At 33.6% G+C, this 19,526-nt stretch overlaps 1 protein-coding gene across 2 annotated transcripts in view; it reads right to left on the bottom strand.

Annotated features, from left to right (window-relative positions):
* The window catches only part of GSL04 (glucan synthase-like 4), a 35,943-nt gene extending 16,417 nt beyond the window's left edge, over positions 1-19,526 (bottom strand). Inside the window, exons 1-19 of one of the 2 annotated variants that reach the window (XM_020679972.3) lie at positions 19,030-19,526; positions 18,849-18,949; positions 18,615-18,736; positions 18,433-18,520; positions 18,215-18,325; positions 17,845-17,964; positions 17,584-17,676; positions 17,417-17,511; positions 17,120-17,246; positions 14,168-14,305; positions 14,020-14,096; positions 13,772-13,937; positions 12,740-12,865; positions 12,537-12,654; positions 7,953-8,281; positions 2,857-2,909; positions 2,706-2,766; positions 1,000-1,081; positions 838-887 (exon numbers count right to left, since the gene is read on the bottom strand). In XM_020679972.3, coding sequence (XP_020535631.1) covers positions 838-887; positions 1,000-1,081; positions 2,706-2,766; positions 2,857-2,909; positions 7,953-8,281; positions 12,537-12,654; positions 12,740-12,865; positions 13,772-13,937; positions 14,020-14,096; positions 14,168-14,305; positions 17,120-17,246; positions 17,417-17,511; positions 17,584-17,676; positions 17,845-17,964; positions 18,215-18,325; positions 18,433-18,520; positions 18,615-18,736; positions 18,849-18,949; positions 19,030-19,246 — 2,274 coding nt within the window. In that variant the 5' untranslated portion in view covers positions 19,247-19,526. The remainder of the gene's footprint in view (positions 1-837; positions 888-999; positions 1,082-2,705; positions 2,767-2,856; positions 2,910-7,952; positions 8,282-12,536; positions 12,655-12,739; positions 12,866-13,771; positions 13,938-14,019; positions 14,097-14,167; positions 14,306-17,119; positions 17,247-17,416; positions 17,512-17,583; positions 17,677-17,844; positions 17,965-18,214; positions 18,326-18,432; positions 18,521-18,614; positions 18,737-18,848; positions 18,950-19,029) is intronic. The other variant, XM_012218847.4, reaches the window with a different exon arrangement.

Genomic DNA, 19,526 nt, shown 5'->3' with positions numbered 1-19,526 from the left:
GTAATAAAAACCTTTGGTTTTTCTTTAAAATAAATGTTTCTTCTAGTTCAAATTATTTTAAATTTAAATTTTAATGCATCAAAAGAAAACATTATTTGTAAAATGAAAGTGAAAATTTTGTTGGCAAAATTTAAAATTAAAAATTACTTATTTTTCTCTTAGAAAAAAATAACCTACCTTGATTGTGGAACTAATTGGACTTTGGTTAAAAGTTTAAGGGTTAATTTGAGCTTGTGTCCCATTTTTGTTAAATTGGACTAACTTGAGACCAAAATAAAAAAATTAGCATCCTAATTTGGCCCTAAACTTACTTTTGAGTTTAGTTAAACATTGATTAAAGTTTAGGTGGTCCAGTTGAGCATTTGTCCAAAATTTTATCATGCAATATAAAACAAGACATTTTCAGGTTGACTATGTTTACAACGTCATCCATGGACTAACATAATAAAGTAGTGTCACATAAGATAATTTTTAAAATTTCATTGTTTGATTATTGGAACCTATTAATAGTTATAGCTCATTAATATTTTTACCATTTTTCGTGTTTGATATTTTCTTACATGGCACTGTTTTATAAGGTTCATGCATGGAAGATGTGTTAGACATAGTTCACCTAAGAATTTCTCGTAACACAAACATTGAATTTTCCTATCTATTAAGTACATTGGAATGTTAGAAAAGTAAAAAAAAATGAAATCAAAGCACCACTTGGCATGCAAACCAAACAATTCCTTATTAAAAACAATATAAAACTATGACAGCTTCAATATATCTCAAATTTCAAATGCAGAACAATCAGATATCTAGTTCATTTAAGAAATCCAAATAAAAACTCACAACAATAATTGGAGCCCAAATAGCCACAATAGCCCCAGCATTACTCTTGACTGATACAAGAGAACAAATTATGAGATAATTTAATGCAAAAGAACAAAAAATTTAAAGAAAAAAGGTCGTGACATGATATTCAAAAGCTCGGTTCAGAAAGAAATGAAGTACCTTTGGGGAAAAGCTCATGCCAATCATAATTTTGCAAACCAATTCTCAACATTAGTCTTGTTGGCTCAATAAGTGGTTTGATCTGCATTTTAATATATAGAAACAATTGATAGGCCGCTTACATTGTCACACTCTATGAAGGGTAGACAAACCTCCAATTAGTAGTGTGGTATCAAACACATGCCCTTTGCATACAGTTGAAAGACACATTTGACACAGAAGATGCTTGCCTACACTTGGATTATAAGACCACTCGTATACCAAACAATAGTGATTAGCTATTTGGAAAATTTGTCAATATTTTTAACTAGTTTTTCCTTTTTTTCTCATTGATAAAACAATACTTGTACATGCACCAAAAACTTTATTGGACAGGCTTGATATATGGGTGGGCCCATACACCAAGTATAGATAAGCCATTCTCGATTAGACACATGTAAAACACATTAAACTGTGTCCACCAAAAAATTGAAAGAAGAAAAAAGAAAAGAAAAATTGAACACGTGTTTAACAGTTTGATACCTACACAAACACATTAAATTCTTCTGGGCTCTTACTAATAACTTTTGTTGCGCAATTGCAATTTTACCCGACCCTCTAAATTTTTCTTTGCCCTAACCCTTCAAGATTGGTTAAAATGCTATCCTAAGACAAATTATAATAAAGATAAAATTATTTTTCTATTAATTGAAAGGGGAAATATCAAATTGGCGATTGAATTTATGCCATGTCATAAATTTAATCTTCAAATTTTGATTGGAATCAACTGGACTCTTTAATTCTAATTTAGACAATAGAGTCAGATCAAAACCTAAAGACTAAATTGACAATCTAATTTTTTAAGGGTTAATTTGGCCTTTAGTTCTTATAATTAATAACAAATTGAGCACTATTTTTCTTTCAATTGAGTCCTATAGTAGAATTGCAATTGAACATGAAAGGTTATGGTAAAATGAAATTAAAAGGCTAGGGTAAAATTGCAAACCAACAAATGACAGGGTGTTTTACATAATTCCACATCAATGCATAGATTACATTAATAATGAAGATAAAATGGTTTTAAGGTAGATGACGATCAAATGTATTATGCTTTTCTAAGGGGAAATTAGCCGTGTTTTACGCATTTGTATGAGAGAAGTAGCAATACTTTTTGACAATGTCTAAATTCCTCTATTATATCACCAAAACAAAAATAATAAAAATATTTGAATCAAAAATATTTAGAAAAGCACAATTTTGAAAGCGTAACCAAACTTAATTCCAATGAAGCTCAAGTAGCAAAGCATTTGTTTATTAATATAATATTTCCTTAATAATAAAAGCAAGTTTTTTGGCATGATAAATATATTTCATGAAATTTCAATTCACTTGAAACAAAATTTTGCAAGCATTTAGACTTGTTATGGAGAGATATAGCTGTGTATAACTATATATTCTGATTTCAAATATGTCCAAGAGGATATGAATCTATTTTACTTCTCATGCCAATATAAAATATTGAGCTTAGTTCTATTTTTCTATGTTGCTTTTGTTTTTCTCACCCATTCAATCTGACTCCTAGTACATCGTGTACAATTTAAACTTCCTTTTGCCTTAAGAAGTGTGGTCTCAATGAAAAATGTAGATGAAATATCTAAAATATCCCACAAGCTCATTTGATGTCATATAAAACATCTTAATAAGAAAGCAACGATAATATCACTAACCTCAAAACTGTAACTAAACAAAAATTTGCTTGATAGTACCAATATCCAAAACAATGTGTATCTGTAAGTAAGAAGAGAGTTTGCATAATAAGAAAGAAATGATAATGAACAATATGCTAATAAATGCTTCACAAAACAAAATATGATATACTTGAAAACAGAAACCTGGGTTTCTTGCATCCCACGTCCAACATATAATTTTGGCTGCATGATGAAAGGATTTCTTAGTGAAGGATCAATAAAATAAAAATGTCTACTATGAAGAGTGTAATCTAGTGAAAGGCAAGAAAATAAATAGATAACAAAAGAATAAATAGAACAATGCAATTTCTAATTCACAAATGTTTGCAATGATTACAAAAGATAATAAAATAGCAAAAAATAAAAAGCATGTTAATTCATAAGATTTGTATTGGAACAGTAAAACTATTTACTTAATTTATTCATCTCGCATCATTCACTGCAAACTAGTACAAAAATTGCTTCTAACTGGTGTTGAATCATTTAGTTCAATGTTCATCACTTTCAAATGTCAATATACTCGTCAATTCATACAATGTGATATGAACTTAATAGAATGAAGGTTCGAGATGCATAATGTTGATGGTGTTCACTTAGCAAGAGCAGTTTTTAGTGTGATCTTGTGTAAAGATTTCACTCTACTATTCATATATATTAACACAATTGTTGACTTAGAAAATTGTTTAGCATTATTGATTTCTTCCTTTTTGTATATTTCCTAGTCAGTTGTAGATGCATGTGTATAAATACCTTGATGTAAATCACAATTAGAAGTACACAAGAAATAGAGAATCAAATTTCTCCTAAAATCTAAATCTCTGATATTTCAACATGGTATGAAAGCTGGAATCCGGAAATTTATTAAACGGTTTTAGGTTAGCAGGGACTTAGGGCAGCCGACCTCTCTCTACCATTGAAGGCTTTCTGGGTGGAGGTGAAGTACACCGCCACTCCTTGAAGCAAGCCCAGCGGCCAGCGACTCTACGGCTGAAATCCGGTGACCGTCCAACAATGCGTGTGAGTACACACGCCGATCAAAGCGTAGACCTCCGCCACACGCTGGCGAGTGAGAGCTTTTCAACAGCCTCTCTCTGCTGGACTTACTTCGACAGACTCGCCCTAGTCCGACGACTTAGTTCCAGCTTGACTTGCGACCTGTTCCAGCCATCTCAGCTTCAAAATTCTTCCTTGAAAGTTGCACTCTGTTCAAGCTTGGTTTCCGCCCATTTTGCACTTTGATTTTTCAGGTGCCATCTTTATTTACTGCTGAGTTTGGTTTTTTTCTCAATGTTCCGCTGTGTATTGCTACTATTTTTTTTTCCAACTACTATCCTAGTTGGTTAGATTGTGAGTTTGCTCCTAATTTTGGTTAGTCTATTACTACTATTTAATCATGGGGATAGTAATAAAACCACGGAAACATGTTGGAAATTACATGGATGACCGACTAGGGGTCGTGGGAATAAAAGGATGGGTCATGGTGGCAAAAGAATTGATGCAACTAGACTTATTGCACACCAAACTGATGTAGTTGCAGTACCTTAAGCATCTTCTACCAGGAATTTCTCTATTGAAGGGATAAAATTACTAAGGCGTTTTTTGTCAAAACTTGACTCTTCATCCACCGCAGTTACTTCCAATTTTGTGCAATATGGAATAACCCTTCTTACTAATTCTGTTGATGATTCATGGGTTATAGATTCAGGAGCAAACAAACATATGACAGGCTTTCCTAATAAATTTTTAACCTATTCATCTTGTTCTGGCAAAGAAATTGTTCACATTGTTGATGGTTCTTTCGCACCGATTTCTGACACAAGTTCTATTAAGTGCACATCTACCATTGATTCAACTTCTATCCTTCATATTCCTAGTTCCTGTAAACCTTTTATCTGTTAGTGCCATTACGAAAGCCCTCAACTGCAAAGTTGAATTTTTCCCAACTCATTGTGTTTTGTAGGATTTGAGAAGAGGAAGACGACTGGCTTTGGTAGATTGCATGATGGCTTATATCTTCTCGAAAAAGGTTACAATCCTCTGACTCATGGTATTCCTCAAGCCCTGTTAGAAAATCATGGTAATGCTAGTCAAGAAATAATTACATGTCCTCAATTAGGACATCCTTCTTTTTTAGTTCTAAGGAAATTATATCCTGGTCTTTTTGAGCATTGTCAGTTAGAGTCTTTAAGTTGTGATACTTGTGAACTTGCTAAACATACAAGGAGTTCTCATATTTCCTATAATAATAAAAGTCCAGTCCCTTTCATGACTTCATTCAGATGTATGGTATCCTACTTCTATTGTTTCCTTATCTGGTTATAAAGGGTTTGTTACGTTCATTGATTGTTGTACTAGATTAACTTGGGCTTACTTGCTGAGAGCAAAAAGTGAAGTGTTTTCTTGCTTTAAATCTTTTCATAACATGATTAGTACACAATTTGATGCAAAGGTTAAAATTTTCAAAACCAATCATCGAACAGAATATATGAATCGTATATTTCAGGCAATAGAATTATACATCAAACTAGCTGTGTGAATATAGTGCTCAAAATGGGGTATCTGAACGAAAAAATAGACATTTATTAGAGGAAGCTAGATCTCTTTTATTCACCATGAATGTTCCTAAGACTTATTGGGGAGATGCAGTGCTTTTTGCAACCTATCTCATTAATAGGATGCCTCTTAAAACACTCAAATTTAAAAGCCCTACAACAACTTTACAGGGTAATACCTCATATATTGTTCCTCTAAAAGTATTTGGTTGTGTTGTTTTGTTCATCATATATTGTTCCTCCCAAAGTTAGAACCTAGATTTTTGAAATGTGTATTTATTAGTTATTCTGGCACTCAAAAGGGTTATAAGTGTTTTCATCCTCCAACCCGAAAATATTTTGAGTATGGATGTGACCTTTAGAGAGTTTGACCCTTATTTTTCCCTAGCTCCTCTTCAGGGGGGATTAGGATAGAAGAGGAAGCTCCGTTAGCTCTAATGTCTGTATCTGTTCCTGAACAATTTGTGAACATGAACACTAGTAATGAGCATGAAACAAAAATGGTAAGACTTGATAGGCCAAATTTAAGGAGGTAAAGTCGAAGAGAGAAGGTTAATGCTATCACGCATGATACACCTAGTCAACCGTCATCTCTGCAATCAGCTCTTGAAAAACCGTCTGGTGAGTCTTCTATAACTCCTGATTCTAATTTTGATTCAATTCCTTCTGTTAATATTCCTGACTCTGAACCTATCGTTGATGATGATCTTCCCATTGCCCTCAGAAAAGGGGTTAGAGCTTGCACCAAATATCCTATATCCCAATTTGAGACTCTTTATCTCCTACCCATAGAGCCTTTGTATTGTATGTTTCTTCTGTTTCTATTCCATAGAATTGGTAGGAAGCATATCAAGATCCAAATTGGAAAGCAACAATGGAGGAGGAGATGAAAGCTTTGGCCAAAAATGGAACTTGGGAACTTCTTACCCCTTCATTAGGGAAGAAACCGGTGGGATGCAAATGGGTGGTCACAGTAAAACACAGGGCAGATGTCAAGCCAGATTGGTGGCAAAAGGCTTTACTCGGACTTATGTAGTGGACTATCAAGAGACTTTTGCTCCAGTTGCAAAGATGAACACGAGTCCTATTGTCCTGTGCAACAAACTTGGATTGGAGTCTACATCAATTTGATGTAAAATATGCTTTTTTGCATAGTGATCTAGAAGAAGAGGTACACATGGACATTCCTCCAGGCTTTGATGATGAGAGAACCGAAGGTAAGATTTGCAGATTGAAGAAAGCGTTGTATGGGCTAAAGCAGTCACCTAGAGCATGGTTTGTTAGATTCAGTAAGGCTATGATTTCCTTTGGCTATTCTAAAAATAATGTCGATCGTACCTTGTTCATCAGACACTACTGTAATGGTAAAATTACTTTACAAATTATCTATGTTGATGATATGGTTGTGACTGGAGATGATGAAGAGGAGATTGCTCACTTAAAGAAGTTGTTGGCCTAAGAGTTTGAGATTAAGGACTTAGAAAGTCTGAGATACTTTTTGGGTATAGAAGTTGCTAGATCAGATAAAGGGATCTTCCTCTCTCAAAGGAAATATATCCTAGATCTCCTGAAAGAAACTGCCATGTTGGGTTGTAAACGAGCTAACTCTCCCATTAAAGTTAATCACAAATTGCGAGCAAGAATAGGAGAACCAGTTGATTTGGATCAATATCAAAGATTGGTTGGCAGATTGATCGATCTTTCACATATTAGACCTGATATAGCATATGTTGCAAGTCTAATTAGACAATATATGCATAATCCTCGTAGTTCTCATCTTGGAGCTGTTTTTCGCATTCTAAGATATCTAAAGTCTGCATCTGGTAAAGGTCTACTTTTCTCTAAGCATGGTCATCTCAAAACTGAAGCCTTTATTGATGCTGACTGGGCTGGATCTCTAGATGATAAGAGATCAACTTCTAGTTATTGTACCTTTGTTGGAGGAAACCTAGTTACGTGGAGAAGTAAAAAGTAGACTATAGTAGCACGTTCGAGTGCAGAAGCAAAATATAGAGCTATGGCTCCAGGGGTTTGCAAACTGTTATGGCTAAGGAAGATAACAGAAGAATTGCGAATGTCGAAAGAAGAAGACTCGACTTTGTTTTGTGATAACAAGGCTGCAATTAGCGTTGCTCAAAATCCAACATGACCGGACAAAACACATAGAAATTGATAGACATTTCATAAAAGAAAAAGCCTTCCAACATGTTTTGAAGCTTACTCATGTTACCTCAAATAATCAGCTTGCAGATGTTCTTACTAAAGGGCTTAACAGTAGACAATTTCATAATTTAATTTGCAAGTTAGGCATGTGTAATATATGTGCACCAACTTGAGGAGGAGCGTTGACTCAGAAGATTGTTTAGGACTATTGATTTCTTCCTTTTTGTATATTTCCTATTTAGTTGTAGATGCATGTGTATAAATACCTTGATGTAAATCACAATTAGAAGTACACAAGAAATAGAGAATCAAATTTCTCCTAAAATCTAAATCTCTGATATTTCACAACAATATTTATGAATTCAACAACTTGAAACCCATAATTCCAAGGAAATAGGTTTACAGTTCCATATGCATTAAAGCAACATTGGTTTATGATAAGAATTTAAGTTTACCATAGATAATAAAAAAGAATTTCAAATGGGATAACACAAAATTTAAGGAATCTTACCTGTGTCCACCAAGATAAAATTTTAAATATGTGAATATCTGAAATCTCAATATACTTGTTGATCACAGGGAAGAAAAATAAGACCATCTCAACTGCATTAGTCATCAAGTAAATTGCAACTGCAACCATGTAGGAAGAGAAACACAATTGACCAAGCCAACTTCCATATTGTGTAGAATAACAAGTATTTTTCCTTTTTGATTTAGCATAACATACAGGAAGAACAATAGTCCATATGATTGCAACAACCAACTTCAACACTTGTTTCCTTTTCCTACAAATATCCATTTTGAGTCTAGCTCTCCATGTGAACAGAATGTCAAGAATTGCTGCAACCAAAACATTTTGTGCACTTATCTCTCTTCGCATGTAATATAATAAGTAGACATAAATAATACACATGCAAACATAGAGAGAAATCTAAAACACTGACTGATAAATGATTAACAAAGAACAAAAGGATTGCACGTTTCTTTTTTAGCTTGTGTTTTACGTATCTTGCTGTTAGTTGTTTCTTATCCTCCATATTGTATTCTTAGTTATGCTTTAATACTTTCATAAGGAATGCTATGGTTCACAGATCTACAATTGATAAAGCAGGGTTGATTGTTAATTCTGCAAGAGAACATATACAGGCTGCCAAGAACGGTTCTTCAGACAGAAATCAATTATTTTGTGACTATTGTGGTAAGAACAGGCACACTAAGGAGTTCTGCAGGAAATTACATGGACGCCCAACTAAAGGGCGTGGAGGAAAGCAGGTCAGTTCTTCTAGACTGCACGCACACATATCTGATGGTGGAGCTTTATGTGAGGAAACATCTACTACTAGTAGCTTTTCGGATAAAGAAATTCAGTCCCTGAAACGATTGTTGTCACAGCTTAATTCTTCCTCAACTCAGGCTGCAGCTTCTAATTTTGTTAATTCTGGTAATGCTTTTCTTACCCTCTTGGGTTATAGATTCAGGAGCAAATAAACATACAACAGGCTCTATAAAACCTTTCCTCACATATTCTAAGTATCAAGGCACAAAAAAATTCGCATTGCGGATGGCTCCTTAGTACCAATTGCTGGCATAGGTTCCATTAACTGTACTTCCAATATTAAACTCTACTCTGTTCTTCATGTTCCTAGATTCCCTATTAATCTGTTATCTGTTAGCTTAATTACAAAAGCGCTTAATTGCAAAGTAACCTTTTACGCTACTCATTATATATTTCAAGAACTGAACACGGGGAGAACGATTGGCAGTGATAGCTTGCGCGATGGACTGTATCTGTTGGATGACGTTTGTCGGTTTTCAAATTCGGGTACCGGTCAATCTTTGTTAGGAACTTCTAGAAATCCTTCCCATGAAGTTATTCAATGGCATAGGAGATTAGGACATCCCTCTTTTTCTGTTTTAGGACGTTTATTTCCCACTTTATTTGCTAAGTGTGATTTCGATTCATTAGTATGTGATGCTTGTGAACTTGCCAAACACACCAGGGATTATAATTCTCCAATTAATAATAAAAGCTTGATTCCTTTTGCTACTATTCATTCTGATGTTTAGGGTCCTACTAAAACTGTCTCTCTTTCTGGTTATAGGTGGTTTGTGACCTTTATTGATTGTTGCACTAGATTGACTTGGATTTATTTAATGAAAACAAAAAATGAAGTTTTTTCGTGTTTTCAGAACTTCCACAAAAGGATTTGTACTCAGTTTGATGCGCATGTTAAAATCCTAAGAACTGATAATGGTACTGAATACATGAATGCAGTTTTTCGTACCTATTTAGATTCTAATGGTATTATACATCAAACTAGTTGTGTCAATACTAGTGCTCAAAATGGAGTCGCGAAAAGGAAAAATAGACATTTACTGGAAGTAGCTAGGTCTCTCATGTTCACTATGAATCTTCCAAAATCATATTGGGGGATGCTATTTTGACTGCTGCTTACCTTATCAATCGTATGCCTATTCATACTTTAAATTTTAAAACTCCATTAGAGGTTCTTCAAGGAAAAAACTCTTGTATTGTACCTCCTAAAGTCTTTGGTTGTGTTTGTTCTATTCATCAGAATGGTCTAAGCAAATTAGATCCTAGAGCCTTGAAGTGTGTGTTTGTTGGTTACTCTACTACTCAAAAAGGATACAACTGTTATCATCCTCCTTCTAGAAAATATTTTGTGAGCATGGATGTTACATTTCGGGAATTCGAGTCTTATTTTCCTTCCCAATCACCTCTTCAGGGGGAGAAATATCAGATGACAGAGGTGATGAATGACATTCCTTTCCAGGGGGAGTTTCCTGTAGACATAGATAGTAGGAGAGAACCACCACCCAAACCTCTAGAAAGATTGGATAGACTTGATTTGAAAACCTACACACGGCGGACTAATACAGATACAACCATGGAGCATGAGACCTCTCATCAACCGTCTTCTCCAATTTCAGGCTCTGAAAATACAGCCGAACAAGAACTTGGTGAGTCTTCTTTAATTCCTGATGATTCTGATCCTAATCTTGATTCCAAGCCTTCTAACAATGACCTTGATATTCCTATTTCTCTTAGAAAAGGAGTTAGAACATGCACTAAACATCCCATCTCCCATTTCATCTCCTATAATGCTCTGTCCCCTTCCTATAGAGCCTTTGTTTTGTCTGTTTCTTCTGTTTCTATACCGCAGGATTGGCAAGAGGCATTACAGGACTCAAAATGGAAGGCTGCAATGGTTGAGGAGATGAGAGCTTTGGCAAAAAACAAGACAAAGGATCTTGTAACTCCTCCATCAGGAAAGAAGCCAGTTGGATGTAAATGGGTGTTCGCAGTTAAACATAAGGCAAATGGTTCCATTGAGAGGTACAAGGGCAGATTGGTAGCCAGAGGGTTCAGTCAGACCTATGGAGTTGATTACCAGGAAACTTTTGCCCCTGTAGCCAAGATGAATACAATCAGAATTTTGTTATCTTGTGCAGCCAATCTCGACTGGGAATTACATCAGTTTGATGTTAAAAACGCTTTTCTACATGGTGATTTGAAAGAAGAGGTGTATATGGAGATTCCTCCTGGATTTGATGATGACAAGACCAGAGGAAAAGTTTGCAAGCTAAAGAAGTCATTATATGGGCTGAAGCAATCACCAAGGGCATGGTTTGAAAGGTTTAGTAAAGCTATGCTTTCTTTTGGGTACATTCAGAGCGATGCTGGTCTTACTTTGTTCATTAAACATCATCAAGGTAAGATCACATTGCTTATTGTTTATGTTGATGATATAGTGATGATTGGAAATGATGAAGAAGAAATGACTCGCTTAAGAAATTTGTTAGCTAAGGAGTTTGAGATTAAAGATTTGGGAAAGTTGAGATATTTCCTTGGGATAGAAGTTGCTAGATCAGAAAAAAGGATTTTTATTTCTCAAAGAAAGTACATCCTCGATCTCCTTAAAGAAACTGGTATGTTGGGATGTAAACCTGCAGAATCACCTATTGAAGCCAATCATAAGCTTCAAGCTGGAGTGGAAAGTTCAATTGATGTTGGCAGGTATCAGAGATTGGTCGGGAAGTTGATTTACCTTGCCCATACTAGACCAGATATTGCCTATGCAGTAAGTTTAGTGAGTCAGTATATGCATGACCCTCGGGAGTCTCACTTAAAAGCTGTGCATCGGATTCTAAGATATTTAAAATCAGCTCCTGGTAGATGACTTTTATTTTCTAAACATGGCCATTTGACAATAACAGGCTATACAGATGCGGATTGGGCTGGTTCCCTTGATGATAGGAGATCAACCTCAGGATATTGTGTTTTTGTTGGAGGAAACCTTGTCACATGGAGAAGCAAGAAGCAGGCTGTTGTTGCAAGGTCCAGTGCAGAAGCAGAATATAGAGGTATGGCACAGGGAATATGTGAACTCCTATGGTTGCGCAGATTAATGGAAGAGTTAAAAGTTGGTTGAAACAACAAATATATCCTTGTTTTGTGATAGTAAAGCAGCCATCAGTATTATGAATAATTCAGTCCAGCATGATCGAACTAAGCACATAGAGATTGATCGTCACTTTATAAAAGAGAAGATAGTTGAAGGCCTTATAAATGTCTCCTATATAGCTTCAAAAGAGCAACTAGCCGATGTTTTCACAAAGAGTTTGAATAGCAAACTGTTTCATCCTTTAGTTTGCAAGTTGGGCATGAGTAATATCTATGCACCAACTTGAGAGGAAGTGTTGAAATCTTTGTAATTAAAGTCAATATTGTCTTTCCTAGTTTAGGTTTATTGTCTTTCCTAGTTTAGGTTTATTCCTATTTAGATTACTTCCTATATTAAAACAATCTTGTGTATATATAAAGTGGTGTAGAGATTGAAACTATAACACACAATAAAAAGAAATACGAAATATTCTTTCAACACCTTTTTTCCAATATTGACATAGGACACAATTGATTAAAAAAAAAAGATTTCGAAGTACAATTGACACATGAAAAAAAAGTTACAAAAGGTTAGGGTAAATTTGACTGTTTGGCCAATAGTTTTACACATCAATGGCAACAATTATCTCTACATGTAATATATTTATTAGACTCTCAAAAGTATCATACCTTGCATGAGTTTAAGAATTGCAGATGTAATGAAGATGCTCATTATGTCTTCAAATATTGTTGTGTCCAGAATTTCTAGTGGAGATTCCAAATCATGGCAAGCCATAATAATCATTGCCTAAAAATACATGAAAAGAAATTTTAAAAAATTATCACAAAGATGAAGTACTCAAGAAATCAATTGTATGGCACTTTTGACAAACCTGAAGAGATAGGATAAAAAAGCTCCACATCCTATCAAAGCTTCTAAAAATTTGCCAAAATGAGCGAATCTCTACAAAATTTGTCTTCCCTAACCATTTTAGTTCACAATTATCCTCAGCGTGAACCTATGAAAAATGAAAACAATTTAGAGTTATGTATCTTGGGAGTTTATCAAGATGAGCAAAATATGTTATGTATCATGGGAGTTTATCAAGATGAGCAAAATATAGCGAGGTGGCCTCTATCCTTCTTGCTTTTAAGAAATAGATTAGCATATTATAGCCTTCTTTCCTTTTTTTGCATTTAAGATAAAGAGGGCTTGAAATAGAGGCCTTTATGCAAAGCAAGGAAAACAAGCTCACTTAATACAGATACAATTTTAGAAGATGTAATGAACTCATAAGCCAAAAAGCAGAAGTCAAGGAAATGTATGTTTCTTTACCTACTATCATAACGTGTACAAGACAAGACAACTAGAGTCGAGTGAAGATATCCACAATTGCCTACTTTCACTAATAGGATGAATTCAATTACAATTATGCATCCAAGACTGCTAATAGAGATTGGCACATATTGTTGAAGATCAAGCCTTTCAAATGATGAAGTAAAAGGACCCAGGCTCGAAAATGATGGATAAATTGGTTGGAAACTTGGATTAGTGCCCAAAGCACTCATCGACAATGCAAAATTCACCTTACAAATTCTTCATATTAAGAAATTATCCAACAAAGAAAAAAAGCAATCAGATATATCATCATTATATGCAATAGAAAAGAGCAATTAATGATCAGTGGTCTGTGTGTTTCCTAATGCATTAAGCAGGAACATTCTACATTTTCTAACAAGCTAGAACAAGAGAAAGCTATGGTCCAAATGAAGGAATGACAAACAAAAGTACTAAATTTAATGCATTACTGTTTATCCATTTTACAAATCATTTTGAAAATGAAATGAGAGAGGAAAAGAAAACACAAAAAACAACAAACAAAGAAAATGCTTCATCTATAGTTCAACTGAACACATGAATTTACCCCTATCTCTTCATCTTTGTTTGCTCCTAATTCTTCATCTTCTTTTACTTCCCTCTTCTTCTTGTCATCCATAGTTTTTTTAGCTTTGTGTTTATCTAAAGATTGTACACAAAAGAAGTCATGATCCGAACGCATGGGCCAACCTATTTGGAAACAATCAGAAGACCTGCAAGAATATAGCAATTACAACAAACTACCCTTGAAGTCTTAATGAAGTTCAACAAAATAAATACAAAGTTTAATCTAACCAAAAATACTCGTTCAAGTCATCATAGTTTCTCCAAGTAGAATGATCAGCCGTCCCACTTTTGTTTTTCTCAGCTTCCTTCAATTTTCACGTGAAGATTAGATACCAGAAAGAAAGATCTAAAATCATGTTGCGAAATTACAAAGTACCTTGTATATAACTCTGTAAATTGGGGTAACTATGTTCTTAAGGAAAGACTCGAATCCTCCTCCATATGCTGGCATAACCTTCTCCCCAGTAGTCAAGCTAACAGCACCAGTTAACATGCCATGCAATTCATATGCCATCTGAAAGCAAATTTATATTGCATCACAAATATGATCCTTTATAACCTTCATCAATATGATAACGAATATGACGTAAGAAAATACATTGATTGTAAGGTAGTTTCTCAGTTAGCTAAGACCACTGACTCGTGAAACATTTCAGCAATGTATTAAACACTTTGACAAAAATCCTGAAGTCAAAGTTTGATTGTTGATTTGAGCTCAAGTTAGTGAAAATAATACAAAAGTTTAAGTGAGACGGATCTGTAAGTTAAGCTTGCATTTTACCAAACATAAATTATTAAAAAGTTGCAACAATACAATACAATACAATGTAAATGTCCACAGATTAGATATGCAATGTTCTAAAGAACTTTATGTGCCTCTCAAGAATAAATATTAGTGCTTGATACTTTAGATTCTAAGTTCAGATATTGTTGGAGCAACTCCTATAAAACTTGGAACTAAGGCAGGTCAAAAAGTTAAGATTACATTTCACTTCACATAAATCATTCAAGTGTTTAAATAGCAAAATAAAATATAAAATATTAAATCTGACTGATGAGTAGCCATCTACTATATATAAGTCCCCTGAGGAATAAAACTTTGGTTGGAACAAAAAGCACATGATATTAATTATTATTTTGCAAATAAAAATTTCTAAGTCTAACTATTAAGTATTCCTAAATAGGTAAATTGATAAGCTTATCGATACTCCTTAAACCATTATAAGTACTTACAATTTTTTTATTACTAACTGCACAATTACTAAATTCCAAAGCTTATTGACATTGTTGGTAAACTTCAATGTTTATGCACATATATTCATTGATTCCTTTTTGTGTTCAGTAAAATATAAACCAGTTCTACGAATGTAATCCTCAAAAAAAAAATTGCATATTACTATATATTACTAAGCTGTGTGGAAAAAGCACTGTTGCCCCAACAATGTTTTTCCCACTTAACTCTTTTAGTTTTCTTTAATTATATTCCTGCCCAACAATATTTTTCCATTTAACCCTTTTATTATTCTTTAATTACATTCCACCCAACAGTGTTTTCCCACTTAACCATTTTATTACTCTTTAATTGCATTCTTGTCATAACTTAAATTTTGTTATCCATTTAAAAATTTGTTAAATTAACTTTTTAATTTATATAAATAAAATTCATTGCATTTTTTTTAATGCATAAACATATTTGTATCGTAAAAATAATATTTTGCCGAAATTCTACTAGAAGTGTATCATCAAATTGTATAAATACTATTATGGTTTCTTATAGAACATATACTGGTAAATTCCCTTTTTCTTTTAGCAATTTCCGCAACCAATTTTATAAATGTCATCAATCCTCCAAAAAAAAAAAAAGTTCACATATTTGTGGTCTTGGTAAAAAGAAATTTGATTTTCTTACACATCTTAGATGCAATGTGTTTTTATATCATAGCATAGTAAACTTGAGATGGAGATAATTATTTTCTTTTTTAATGATGTTGATAATTTTCTCTATATTTATCCACATGATATTTTTTGGCGACAAAAGATATTATATTAATGTGTTAATATTTAGAAAAGTAAGCAAGTTAAGAACTGAAAATCAACTTGATTAGAAAATTTGCTTAGAACTGTATTCGAACTCAATAATGTTTTGCTTTGAGTTCAAAATACAGTTTGCTTTGATAAATGGCTAGATTTAGTAAGACCAAAATAAAATAATTTTTTCTTATTAAGACTAAAATTTGTAGAGAGTTGACTTTGTTTAAGATTCATGTCATTTTGGCATGGAAATTTATAATTTTCATTGAGTTTCCCTTACAATAATAGTTTCTCTTTTCTTTCATCGAGTTGACTCTCAAACTCTCAAAAGAAGTTATAGGACATATCAATATATATCAAATAATAAGAAAATTACTTTTTGTTTGTATGATAATGTATAATTATTATATATTTTAACATTGATTAAAAATATCAATATTATATATTAGATTGAAATGCTAATAAATTATGATTGAGAAGGACTACAAATGTATATACGAACAAAATTAATTAATATGTTAATATTCCTAATATAAATTCATATTTTAGCCAAGATTGTAATTTACACAACTTATATTGAAAAGGTTGACAATATTAATAATTTGCTTCAATAAATGACAAGTGTCATTAAAAAAAAAAAAAAAAAAAAAAAAAAAAATTGTATTTGACTATATGTTTGTTAAAAAATTTTTGAAATAAAATCATAAGCTCAAGAGTTATATATAACCACGAGTTCAAAATTCATAAACATTGAACACATCAAACAAATTTCTATTCATATTATGCAGAAAGGAATATTATATTGCTGAGTTTAGTTTACTTTAGCACATTATTCAAATTTTGCAAGACTTAGTTACTTGTAAACTTATGCCTGGCTTCAATCATCAGAAAAGTTTTATATGCAATCAAGTAACAACATCAGGAATCTATACTTTTCTCTTTCCAGTATTATTTTAAGAAATTTGTCTTCCTATTATTTCAGTACATAAATATCCATCAAAATTCCAAATCATTTAGAAGAAGTGCATAAACCAATAGAAATATTCCACTTTTCCTAAAGGTGTTGCTCAGAAACTTGCTCCTATAGTTTCTAGACATGCTTGAAGAGTTCTTATTTTTCTTTTTCTTCGGCTACTATTATTTTCTAAGTTCATGAATGAAGACCTTAATCATGCAAATGGGGTGTAACACATTGCATTTGGCATGAAAGAAACAGGCTGTGTGCGCTATAAAATATGGAACCAGCTCAGAGTTGGTAATAAGGAATCAATAAACAGAGACAGATTTTTCAACTTACATGGTGAAAAATATAACATATACACTCTGGCATAAATCGCAAGTTAGCAGCTTCCCCCCATATAAGAAGGTAAAGCCCTATATATAGAATTTTATACTGTTGCGCTTCCTGCTTCACATAAGGCAACCTGCCAGACAAGAAACAAATCAAATGCAAGAAGCAGCAAAAGTGATTATTAAAAGACAGCACAATCCATGAATAAAAATAAAAAAAATAAAAAATAAAAAAAAAAATTCATATGAGACAGACAGTTCTAATTTCTTTGGTGCAAAGCAACAAGCTAAATACACCTCTTACCGGATATTATTTGTTCTCCCCAAAAATTTGCACCAATAAGTATAATTTTTGAAGAACTTCTTCATCAGTTCATCCACAGCTCCATCTCCTAACTGCTATTGTGAGAATAGGATGAATTTCAACTTAAAAAGCTAAGATTGTGCTTAATCAAAAGGTCACGAAATCACCTTGGAGATGGATGTCTGCTTATGACATTGCCTAATGTGAGTGTTAGCGAGGAGTAAAATTAAATGCTCTCTCTGGTTGGCCACATTTCCTTCCTGATGAAAGAAAACACATGAACAAATGTTACATCTTTGATATCACACATATCAAATTTTCCAACTCTAATTTCACATGTAATTAGAAAGTGAAACTGTAAAACAGTTTAAGGAGAAACTAAAAAAAAAAAAAAGAAGATAAAATGCAATTACGCTAAGCTAATTTACCTGAAACCCAAAGCAACACTGAAGAAAGTCAAATAAATCAATGAAAGGACCACATTTATTGAAATCTTCAGATGAAGGTAAACCACGCACATTTCTAACAGCTCCAATTGCAGCTTTAATCTGTATCATTTATCAGTTTGTCAACATGCTTTATCCACTTGCACCAGACCTCAGGAACTAATCATATTTGGTGCAAAAATATGTTGACCGGAAAAAAATAAACCCAGAGTTTTATTTTAAAAGAATGCCAGAAGGTTAGTAGTTCTCAAGCTACAATGAGACGCAGATATGGAAAATTAAAAGAAAAGCTTAAGAATGTTTAAACAAAATAAAGAAATAATTTTATTATCCATCAGGCAAGGCAGCAGACCTCAGGGAGTTGTGTAATGGCATGCTGGAGACCTCCATGATCTAAAGGAAGAATGTTATAAGGTACATAGAGCACGGATTTTGCACGGTTACTGTCCCTTTCAGCAAGAGCCTATGAAGGAATAAACAGAGAAATTATTAAGAAAAGAAAATAGAAAAGTGTTGAATCTTATATTATTATTCATCAGAGGTTTAGGCATTGAAAAGGTAAAATAGGACCTGATGACCAGCTGCATCTGTTACTGTTTTTAATACTTCAAACAACACAGAAGCAATTCTCCGAGCATTTATCAACCTCTCCCTGTGACTAATTTAGATAAAAAAATTCCAAAGATTGTATTAGCAAAACAGCTGCACAATTTAACCAACAAAGTTTTGTCCTTACTATTATTGTTATTTACCTTTCATCCAAATCAAAGCCCCCGCCATTTTTAATAATGTAGTCCTTGTATGCCTGATAAACACGTCTAAGCTCGCGTATATCACTCCTCTCTTTTCGTTTCCTAAAGGTTATTCCTTCATCCTTGAGGAAAAAAGAATAAACAAGAAATTAAGAGAAAAGAACAAAAATTTATGCTGAAAGATAGATTTTAAGCAGCAAAAGCAATAATCATTAGATGGGCACGAGTTGTTACATGTTCAAGTCGCCGAAGAAGAGAAGTTTTAAATTGGCGAACACCCCGTCCGCTGGAATTGCGGTCCATGTTATGTGCTATTTCAAAAGCTTGAAACCGGCCTGCAAAAGAACCTGATAAATTTTGTTTTCTTTTCTTTTGTTAAATGTATAATTTTAGGATTTCGGATGGAATGGCTTACAGAGATAAGCAATTCGAGGTTCGACAGTTTGGATCAAATTGGCAACACGAAGAAACCTCTGAATTTCTCTAGCCAAAGTGGGAGGCAACCTCTCACTGTCAAAAGGCTCAGGAGTTTCATCATCATGACTAAAGCTGGCAGACGACGTCGTAATGGCACCTGTGGTGTTGTTTGGTTCGATGACAGGATCTGCAACAACAATCTCTGAAGAAGACATTGCTTTCGGATGCTCAAAAGGGTTGAACCAGAGACTGTGGATACCGAGTATATATGTGGGATCTTCTTCTTCTTCTTCATTTTAATTACTTAACGGCAAAGAGAGAGGGTGCTTTTTGGACTCCTTTTTCGCTTTTGCTTTTTGTTGGAGATGGGTGTTTGGTGTTTTTCTTTATTGCTTTTGGTTGCTCAGTTTCTCTGCTCTGCTAGGTAGAGGGAAAAAGCTGAGAAGGCAGTAGTAAGTGGAGAAAGACAAAGTCCTTTGAACATCTCATGGCCGG

Source organism: Jatropha curcas, chromosome 7 (assembly GCF_041381405.1).
Source record: "Jatropha curcas cultivar XTBG-Jc1 chromosome 7, XTBG_Jcur_1.0, whole genome shotgun sequence".
NCBI lineage: Eukaryota > Viridiplantae > Streptophyta > Magnoliopsida > Malpighiales > Euphorbiaceae > Jatropha > Jatropha curcas.
Note: the sequence above shows the minus strand (reverse complement) of the source record. Positions and strands in the feature narration are given on the sequence as shown.